Source organism: Lactuca saligna, chromosome 7 (genome assembly GCF_052625555.1).
Source record: "Lactuca saligna cultivar CGN05327 chromosome 7, ASM5262555v1, whole genome shotgun sequence".
Lineage (NCBI taxonomy): Eukaryota > Viridiplantae > Streptophyta > Magnoliopsida > Asterales > Asteraceae > Lactuca > Lactuca saligna.
In genome coordinates, this window is record NC_136423.1 from 41,727,005 (window position 1) to 41,738,247 (window position 11,243).

Sequence of the window (11,243 nt, forward strand, 5' to 3'; positions counted from 1 at the left end):
CTTGAGTCTATCAAAGTTTATATTTATTGTTATTCTGTCCCCTTGAAGTCTAACAAACATGAAGATGTAATCACTTTTTCTTTGTGTATGAAGTTGCAAGTCAAGTGTGGATAGAGGTTAGTAAATGAATTGATTTGGCTTGTCCTATGTTTCTCTATTATGGAAATATTTATAGAAGAGAACCAAATCTTGATGGTTTTAAAAATCGTGTCACAAGTACAAGGTACATTTGAGAATAATTCCAAAGAATTAAATGAAACTAAGAGAATGATGGAAGAATATTGAATCTTTACATTACAAAGAATGAAGTTTGACTATACAAAAGTCAAAAATAAACCCAATAAATTGTTGGAAACTAAAAAAGAAATAGAAGAGTTAATGCATGATGTAAGTCAAGGCCAAAGCAACCATCATGAGCACATAAGCCACCCCTTGATCAATTGTTGCCCCTATTAACAAAATACACATTAAATCATTAGTTATCCAAAATAAGTATCTAAAATTACAAAAATACCTCTAAATGGACATTCTATTTTAGAAGTGTGGATTTTCTAATTTCTTTTTTCCAAATTATAAATTCACAAGTGCAAGAAAGAAAGACAAAAAAACAAAAACATACCATCGCTTGAGGGAGCAGGAGCAGGAGATTGAGCATTCATAGAGGGAACAAACAAAGACAAAATCAAAGCCAAAATAAGCATCGAAATATATTTTCTCACAGAGTCCATTTCCAAATTAATAATTTCAGAAAAAAAAATCTGTTTTGTTTACTAAAAAAAAAAAACAAACTTTGTAAACAACAGCACTCTAAATTTTGTATAAATGAATGCCTTGATTGTGTGTCTAATGTCTTATCTTATGAGGTATATATAGAGAGGGGATAATGAGAACAAAGATACATGATTTGATATTAAATTACAAAATTATTAGTAATTTATTTATTTATTTTTGCTTCAAAGTTAACGGCCACTCTGGATTTTTGATGTTAATTATGATTAAAAAAGTTTAATAGGGTATAAATTTATGCTGGCCGTTGTTGAGTGCCACGTGTAGGGTGGAGAATGGCTGCACGTTCTGGAAGCGGTTGTGTAGGTAGGATTGAGCTGTGTAAGCACATGCATATATGATTGGTTCGCCACTTTGTCAGAATATTGTTTCATTTATTTGTTCTTGTTTTTGTTTTCTTTATAAATGATATTTCTAATGATTATTTGAAGCTATAGTTTAAGGTGGAGCGAAATCTTGCATTTTAAAGTCAGCGTAACATAAGGATTTTTTTTATTATTATTATTTTTTATTTTATAAATTTATATGAATCGTTGGTTATTTTAGTATGATTATATAATTTTAGGAAATTACAAATAATAAATTTGATGTGACGGTGTGATGAGTACCCCCTATGAAATGATGTCGAATGCAAAGTGATATGACGTTGAACCGACAAATTATGTTGTGTGATGGTGTGATGTCTTTAGATCATGTAACAATATGTTGATTGAACGTTGACTGTTATTATGTGAGAAAACAAAATAAAACAATAAAACAACAGAAGGATATAACACAGTTCATTTGATGTGACTTACGTCTATGAACATAAATCAAAGAACTCTTCTCTTACCCAACAGTTTCACAAGTAATTACAATATAATCCTAACTACGGATGTTTGTAACGTAAACCCTAATAGTTATAGGGTTAAGCCCGTATATAAGGAAAAACATAATAACTAAACAAGTCCATACCATGTGAGGCTTTTCCTCGCCACCACCATGGGATAAGTGTCTATCGCGTATGGCTTAGGTCCTATTGGCCCTACGCCTACTCCAAACATGTATACAATATGATGTTGGCTTTGTTAACTTCCTTTAAGTCGGGTATCCATTCGGGTCACCAAAATTCCAAGCCACACATTAACAATCTCCACCTTGACTTGAATTTTATTTAACCATCAATGATTCCCAAGAGTCATCTCCTTCCTGTTAGTTTGACCCAAAGGGACTTAACTCATGCGAACATCCACTACTTCCAAGCAATGCTTGAACCTCTCTTCATACAACGACTTTGTTAAAATATCAGTCAGGTTCTCCTTGGTATCCATCTTTTGAATAGAGAAGCTTTTTTCCTCCATAACATCTCTGATAAAATTCAACCTTATATGGATATGCTTTGTGTTCTCATGATAAACCTAATTCTTTGTGAGACACAAAGCAATCTGACTGTCACAAAACAAGATAGACTTCTCCACATTCAACCTATAAGACTCTGAACAAGATTGTGTAACTATATGGACTCTTATATTTCTTTATTCATTGACATGTACTCTACTTCAATTGTAGACAAGATAATAGTAGGATGTAATGTTGACTTCTAACTTATCACACATATGAATAAAGTGAAAAAGTAACGTGTAATTGATATCCTTTTCACCATATCACCATCATGGCCCGAGTTTGAATAACCAACCAAGACATTATTTTGTGTATTAGCATCATAAACAAGACAAATGTTAGTAGTTCCCTTCAAGTATTACATTATACTTGACCGCTTCCAATGGAGTTTTTCCTATATCATTCAAAACATGCTTACCGTATTAACTACATAATCCAATTCAGGTTTACTACAATATACACAGGTTCATGCACTATGGAAGCTGACTTTAAAATGCCAATAATATGTCCACTCATGCCCTTGACCCCACCAATAACTTATCAAAAACTCCTCAAATAAATCAATACATAAGGATGGATCAAATTATCAAAATCTTGACAATAAGTGTTCATGAAATATTCCTATCAAAACATTTAAAACTCCTAATTATTGGTGTTAAACCGCAATAACTCAATAAACACTTCAAATAAGCAATCACAAACACTCACTTAACAGCATAAAACTATTTTTCTTAAAACAACCATATCCTATGTACTATCAAACTTTTTCATCCCATTGAAGTTAGTCTTATATGATTTGGTTCACTAAGACCTGAATCGTTTAATATTTTTTTTATTATCCCAAAAGGATTCCAACGATATGTACTCAAACTTTCATTCTCCATGATTAGAGACGTAAAACTCTTCCATGATACCATGAAGATAAACATTGATGACATAATGTGAAGCTCTATAATAAAAAGATAGTTTTTTACTAAAGAAGTTCCTACCATGTATAAAAAATATTTGCTTCATGTTATTGTTGAAAAATATTAATACTCAGCTATATTTAAGATTAAATATATGAACGTTATGATGTAAGTTAAGAAATAACAATTCCATTGTCGTCCAGCGGTTAGGATATCTGGCTTTCACCCAGGAGACCCGGGTTCGATTCCCGGCAATGGAATTTTTTTCTTTTTTTTTTTAAAACAAAAATTACCCACATTTTTAAGGATTCTTATTGGGAATCTTTACATTTCATCTATGTAAAACCATTGATATATTCCCGTGGAATCTAATAAAATTGATGGTTGGGTTGACTTTTCTCTTATTGGATAATGATTTTACGACTTTTCCATGATTATATATCGGAAACTCATAATGTTTGGTCGGTTTCAACTTCTAGATGCATATGTTTGAATTTTCTTTTCGGAACAACGATCTTTTCAGTTGAATTTTCGTCATTTTCTTCATATACAACACACTAGATGCATATGAATAATTGGAGAGAAACTAAAGTTGCTAATGGTGAATATAAAAAACACACATAAGTATATGCATGATGACTGTAATTTCCATAACCCGCACTTAAAGGATCGTGATTGCCACAATGTATATACATGGGCTTCAATAATAACACAAGCCAACTGTTTTGATGATACGACTACTATAAAGTTCTTTGACTTTAAATCTCAAACTACTCCCACCTTGTATACGAATAAACAAACCATATTTAACATCTTTTACATGTTTCAATTATCAGGAATTTACAAGCTCCACTTTTTGACTTCTTTCTAATTAGAATACCCATTTTGCACGACTATTCTTGGTAAACAGGGACCCAATACATATGTTCTTCGAGTTTCTGTAGTAAATGAACAAATTCAGAGTCTATAATCTCTCATAGAAATTACAAAAATACTAGAGGGTGGTTAGTGGTTTTTGAATTATAATGATCTTCTTTCTTCATTTCATCATTTTTTGTATTACTCAAGGTTTTGTTCTTGTTCATGCACAGGTTCAAACAGGTTAGCTCCATGAACTTAGTTATCTTTTGTCTTTATTTTGTTATAACCTCGTATTTTATATAAATGAGACTTTGATAACAATTCCATAGACTATATGCCAAATTGTTTAAAAGTTAAAACCAATATTTGGATTCTTGTTATATAGGTTATATAAGCATTGATTGTGGATCACCCGACAATTTCAACTATGTGGATCTTGATACGGGTATAAGTTACACGTCAGATGGATCATTTATATCCACAGGAGTCAACAAGAACATATCTTTACAATACGCGTATCCAAACAACCCAATGCTTCCACAACCTCTTTCAGATCTTAGAACCTTTCCTCAAGGGGACAAAAACTGTTACACATTAAGACCAAATGGAGGAAAAAGGAGTTTAAATTTGATTCGAGCCACTTTCATGTATGGAAATTGGGATGGAGAAAACAAACCACCAGAATTCGATCTTTTTCTTGATGTGAATCTTTGGTTATCTGTTAAATTCAAAAACAATTCTCATGTTGTCACTACAGAAATCATTAGTGTTGCTTTAGAAAACACTTTTAGTGTTTGTCTTGTGAATATAGGAAAAGGTACTCCTTTCATATCCGGATTGGAGTTGAGACCCGTTGACCGGTCAATTTACGAAATTGACCCTGGGATTTCGGGTTCTTTGGTTTTGTTTCAAAGATTGGATATCGGGTTTTTAAATGGGACAGGTCGATATGTAGATGATGTGTACGATCGAATTTGGTCTCCTTATGTTTCGCCTTTGTGGGATTCTTTGAGTACTTCTTTAGAGATAGATATAAGTGGAAATTACTATCGTGCCCCTAGTGAAGTCATGCAAACCGCTGCCACACCCAAAGTTGGAACCGAGTCTTTGGAGTTTAGCTGGAACGTGTCCGACCCTGACTCTGACACTGATGTTGATTTTGACACTAACGCTGACACTGACGCTGACACTGACACTGATATTGAAGCAAAGTTTTATGTTTATATGTACTTTGCTGATGTGGCGGTGTCGGGGAGGAACCAAACAAGAGAATTTAATGTTTCTTGGAATGAAACGCCACTTTTTGGAAATATAAAGCCTCGTGCTTATTATGCTTCTACATTTTATAATTTGAAACCTTTAGTTGGAAATGAGCACAAGATTTCTATTCGAAGAAGTGTTGGGGAAAATCTTCCACCCATTCTTAATGCTATCGAGATTTTTAGGGTTCAAGAGTTTAAAGAATTGGCCACGTTTAGTGAAGATGGTGTGTTTTTCCTCCTTTTGTTTGATAAATAAGAAAAGATTGTCCATTTATTTGTTACTATAGCATCATAATCGATTAACCTTTTTTTTTTTTTGATATTTTTTATATGTATAGTTAATGCAATAGAAAGTATCAAAACAACATATAAAGTGAACAAAAATTGGGTGGGAGATCCTTGTGGCCCAAAGAATTACTCTTGGGAAGGTGTTAAATGCAACTACACTAATTCAAATCCTCCTCGAATCATATCCATGTAAACCTTTTCCTTTTCTTTTCAATTTAAAAAAAATGTTTATATTCTTTTATTTGTTTTAACCATTTACCATTTTTTTTAAACCGATCCCAGAAATCTTTCCACAAGTGATTTAACGGGGCAAATAGCTCCTTCCATAGCGAATCTTTCATCACTTGAAACATTGTAAGTATTCATAATTCATTGATTTTTTTTTGTTATATTTATTACTTCCAAGTATTTCTTTTAGTGATATTTGCATGTTGTGTTTTATCAGGGATCTATCGAATAATAGTTTGACTGGTCAAATACCCGAGTTTCTTGAAGACCTTTTATTCTTAAAGTTCATGTAAGTACATTTCCTATATAAGTAAAAAAAAATATAGTATGTTGCTATTTTACGCAATTTATTAAATTACAATAACTTATTATTTCCTATTATTTTCAGGGATTTGAGGGGAAATCAATTATCTGGCTATGTTCCCGAGTCTCTCTTGGAGAGATCAAGGAATGGATTACTCACATTAAGGTTCGGTTCTTTTTTGTTATTTTGCACAAAACTATCTTGTTTTAATTTTGATAAAACCAAATGATTTTTTTTTTAATATAGTTGATATTTTTATATTAAAGTTGCTATGTCAAATTGTCAACTAAATAATCTTAAATTTATTGCAGTGTGGACAACCGAAACATTTGTGATTCATGCGAAAATAAGAAGAGAAATATTATAGTTCCAATAGTTGCATCAATATTATCATTTTTGGTCCTCTTACTTGTATTGATCATTGCATGGAGAATTAGAAGCAAACAAAAAACTAGTAATGTTTTCTCATCTTGCTCTCATAATCATTAATCACCCTCTATTTCATGAAAATTGCAATATTTCCTTTTGGGAAAACCGAGATAAATAGTAATTTACTTTCACTTCATTTTTTATTTGATAATTTGATTTTTAAAAAGAATTAGAATGTCATATCATAAAATCATAAAATGACTATCTATTTTGTGAAATTGCTTTTTCAGTTGTCCCCACATTATATATTGCAAATTTTTATTTGTTTTCACGAAAACGCATCATATTACACGAAAATTATCGATGCCATTTCACGTAAAAAATTATGTCATTTTTGAAAGGAAAAAAAAATTGCGAATGTTAAAAAATAAAAAATTCTAATGGGGACCACTGATAAATCAGTTTTGTGAAATGATTTTTATAACAATTTCAAAAGTTGGATAGTTTTTATAACATTTTTTGAAAGTTGATTTTTTCCCAACGATTTCAGAAGTTTAATCATTTTAGTAACAATTTTTAGTCATGTGAAACAAGAAGTAAAGTGAAAGTATGACACTAGTTATCGACTTATTGTAGTTTACCCTTTCTCATGAAAAAGTTTCGTAGTGGAAATTACCTTTTTGCCCATTACAATCATAACAAATGTATTGAATCTTGCGTTTAGATATAGGGAACAAAGCAAACACAAACGAAGAAGGAAGAGCTTTAGAGTCCAACAACAAGCAATTTACATATGCTGAGGTGGCAAACATGACTAATAACTTTCAAACACCAATTGGAAAGGGCGGATTTGGAACTGTTTACCTTGGCCAATTAAAAAATGGCAACCAAGTTGCAGTGAAGTTACTCTCTGCATCATCATCTCAAGGATACAAAGAATTCCAAAACGAGGTATCCTAATTCTACAATCATTCAGCAAAATTACCATATTGCCCCCACCCTATTTATTGTTGGTTCAGCTCCTTGAAAAAACACACACAACACACACTACTTACGTATGTATGTGAACGTAAACTTGCAACACATAGAATATGTAGAAGGTTGTTATTATTATATTCAATAAACAAAGTTACACTAATGCAAGGAAAGGTAGTCCTATATATATACTACTCTAGCTATGCTATCTATTTAATTAATTAATAAATCATAATCACGTTTCAAAACTTACTCCTAAAGTAAAGCAAGATATGGGATAAAATCCCTCATGAATCGGTCTTGTTTTTGAATAAGTAAACCTTTTTTATTTTCAATGTTTATTATTTGTGAATATGCTCCATAAGTTACCCATACCCGTAAGTTATAGGATCATGACCCATTGATCCGTAAACAAAACTATTGAACCGTGATCCCCTGATCTGTATGTGTGACCTAATAAATAAACGATTAATCCAACATTTGTTGATATTATTCATGGCATAAATGCAGGCTGAGGTGTTAATGAGAGTTCATCATAGGAATTTGGCATCTTTTGTTGGATATTCTCATGATGATAAGAAAATGGCGCTTGTTTATGAGTACATGTCTAATGGAAACCTCAAAAATTATATTTTAGGTATTTTATAGCATTGAATCTTGATATTTAAATATTTAATGGCTTTTATGCTATGCTTTAATTTAGAGTTAATTTCATAAAAGTCATTTTTTATTTTTATTAAACCTCAATTTTATTTTTATTTTCAAAAAACCCTTGCATTTTTTTTGGTTTTTCAAAAATGATTAATCTCATAAAAAGCTTATGTTTTATGTTTTTTTTTTGGAGTAAACCTCGACTTTATCTTTTCTTGATAAAAACCTTGTATTTTTTTTCATTTTTTCCAAAACCTTTAACTTTGTCTTTTTTTTTTCCTAAAAAAACCTTCAATCTTCTAATTGTTTCCGCATAAATCCTCAACTTTTTTAGTTTTTCCCGAAAAAAACCCTCATATTTTACAAACTTTTTTGAAAAAAAATTACTAAAAGGGCCAGATAAAAAAAAGAAAAAAAATACAAGGTTTTTTTTTTCAGGAAAAAAATAAAGATAAAATTTTAATCCGGGAAAAACAGAAAATATAAGATCTTTTATGATATTAACCCTTTCCGAAAAAAGCCTTAACTTTTTATTGTTTTTTCGAAAAAACCCTCAACGTTTTAATTATTTTCGGAAAAATTCTCAAATTTTTTAGTTTTTGTTCAAAAACCCTCACATTTTACAAGTTTTACTGGTAAAAGGGTCGGATAAAAAATGAAAGAATACAAGGCCTTTTTCAAAAAAATAAAATAAATTGAGGTTTCATCAGGAAAAAACACAGTATATAAGGGGTTTTTTTGTTTTTTTTGTTATTTATTTATTTATTTTATTTTTAAAATGAGATTAGCTCTTAATTTCATTGGATTTTATTGCAGATAGGAGTGATCATCCATTGAGTTGGGAAACGAGACTCAAAATAGCAATAGATGCAGCACAAGGTGCATATTCATTAAACTTTATTCTAAATTGTCTAAATCTTTCATCTTTACATAATTGCAATTTCTATAAAGCATTAAAAAATTTCTTTAAATTTTTTTTAACTCATTTATAGCAGTGTAAATTGTTTTGTATTTTGGATAATACTAAGGATAAATGAAAGTAGGATGCTATAAATGAATGCAGGATTGGAATATCTACACCATGGTTGTAGGCCAGCTATAATTCATAGAGATGTGAAATCAGCCAACATTCTTCTTAGTGCAAATTTGGATGCAAAAATAGCAGATTTTGGTCTTTCATTGGGTCTTCCAAATGATCAAACTACTTTCATCTTCACAAATGTTACTGGAACAACTGGATATCTTGATCCAGAGTATGTCTTTCCATCTTCAACATATTTTATATTTTTATGCTCACTTATTTTTTCCTTCCCTTCCCCAACATGCTTTTAGAAATCATTTATCCAAACAACACTTAATATAGAGAAAAAACATATTATAAGTTTTTTTTAGAGTAAATTACATTTTTAGTCCTCAAGAATAGTTGATTTTTGCAATTTTGTTTATTGTCTGATGTTTTTGTCAACATTTTTAGTCCCTCTCCCAAAAAAAATGACTATTTCTGTGACTAAAATCTCAAAAATTAGTTACACTGAATGACAATAAATAGTCGTTTTTATTTTGAACAGGGACTAATGACACAAGAACCTTAAATAAGGACCAAAATTACAATAGAAAACTATTTCGGACCCAAAATTTGTAAAAATCAACTACACACAAGGACCAAAAATGTAATTTACTCAATTAAAATATATGAACATATGTGTCAAAGCATTATGAAACGGGTTGATGGTGTTACCTTGCTTATGTGGCATCCATGTTGCATTGTGTCGACATGGATGTTATGTCATCTTCACATCAACATGGTAATGAACATTAATAGTTTAGTGACCTAAATAGAAAAAATTGAATATTCTGCTAGCCGTTGTGTAGTTTAATCGAAGATTAACTTACATTTTTGGTTCGTGAATATTGCTAATTTTTTTTTTCAATTTTGGACCCAAAAAAAATCCTCTTGCAATTTTGATTCTTATTTGAGATTCTTATAACGTTTTTTGTACCCATTCCTAGAAAGATAGACTATCTTTGGTCCCTTAATATAATTGATTTTCTCTTTTGGTCCAAAAAATATAGCAATTTTATTTGGAACAAGGACAAAAACGTTATGAAAACATCATATAAGGTCCAAATGTTTGCAAAGGGGAACTTTTTGGGGACTAAAATTGAGAAGATCAGCTATACTTAAGGAAAAAAATGTAATTTACTCTTAATTTAATTATAATGAGCTAGTTATAAATTTTATATTTCCATTTAGGTACAGAAAATCCCACAACTTAAACGAAAAAAGTGATGTATATAGTTTTGGAATCGTTCTATTCGAATTGATAACGGGTCGACCCGCGATCATAAAAACCATGGATCATATCCACATTTTGCAATATGTTGGCCCGTATCTTGCAAAGGGCGACACCACAAGCATCATAGATGAACAAATGGAAGGCGACTTTAACTTAGATTCTGTGTGGAAAGCTATTGAAGTTGCAGCTGTGTGCACACGAAATGTGAGTAGCAAGAGGGTGACCATGAGTGAGGTTTTGATCGGATTAAAAGAGTGTTTGGATATGGAGTTGACATGTGGGCCGAGAAACGGGTCAACTCGTGGGAACATGAAGATAGGTGGGTTGAGAATCGACTATTCACCTGAGATTTATTCAATGGATTTTGAGGTCATGACTGGACCCTCAGGGAGATAGTGAAAATAGTATAAACAACTTGCAATTTGATTGTGTTGAGAGTGTGAATAAAGACTACATTTATCCCCTAGATCTATAGATATAGTCTTCAAAAGAACTGATTTTATCATATAAAAAGGTTTAAAGGCATAACTTGTTACCCGTTTGTCTTCTCACTCTTTGTATTGTGATAACTAATGATCATAAATTAAAAATCTTTATGAGTTTAAAAAAATAAATGAGAATGTGATTTAATTCGGTAAATTATATATAAGTGTTTTTTAAGAATACAATTGCATGCATAAAATTTTGTGAAAATTAGGGGCGGCCAAATTGGAATATATTATTGATTTTTCAAAAATATATTTTCAAGATTTTTTTAATTGTGGTACATCGAAGATGCCATTCAATAAGCAATTTCATAATCGGAATAAAACCCCATCATTTTGTACAAATTTTTATTATTTTGTTAAAGGATACCACATTTAGTGGTCATTTTTTGACTTTTTTTAAAATTTGATGCGAGTCAAGAATGGCTAGAGTTAATCCGTCAGTTTTC

General features: G+C 31.0%; 1 protein-coding gene and 1 non-coding gene across 2 annotated transcripts; both read left to right on the forward strand.

Annotated features, from left to right (window-relative positions):
- Positions 1-3,262: 3,262 nt before the first annotated feature.
- TRNAE-UUC (transfer RNA glutamic acid (anticodon UUC)) lies at positions 3,263-3,334 on the forward strand. The gene has a single exon. It is a non-coding gene; the product is annotated as a tRNA-Glu (tRNA).
- Positions 3,335-3,868: 534 nt separating this feature from the next.
- LOC145006586 (putative LRR receptor-like serine/threonine-protein kinase At4g29180) lies at positions 3,869-10,837 on the forward strand. Its single transcript, XM_078965664.1, has 12 exons — positions 3,869-4,175; positions 4,321-5,421; positions 5,536-5,674; positions 5,768-5,839; positions 5,931-6,002; positions 6,102-6,182; positions 6,329-6,471; positions 7,111-7,337; positions 7,872-7,998; positions 8,829-8,891; positions 9,076-9,265; positions 10,267-10,837. The coding sequence occupies exons 1-12, from the start codon at positions 4,100-4,102 to the stop codon at positions 10,703-10,705; spliced, it is 2,730 nt and encodes a 909-aa protein (XP_078821790.1). The 5' UTR covers positions 3,869-4,099; the 3' UTR covers positions 10,706-10,837.
- Positions 10,838-11,243: the final 406 nt, after the last annotated feature.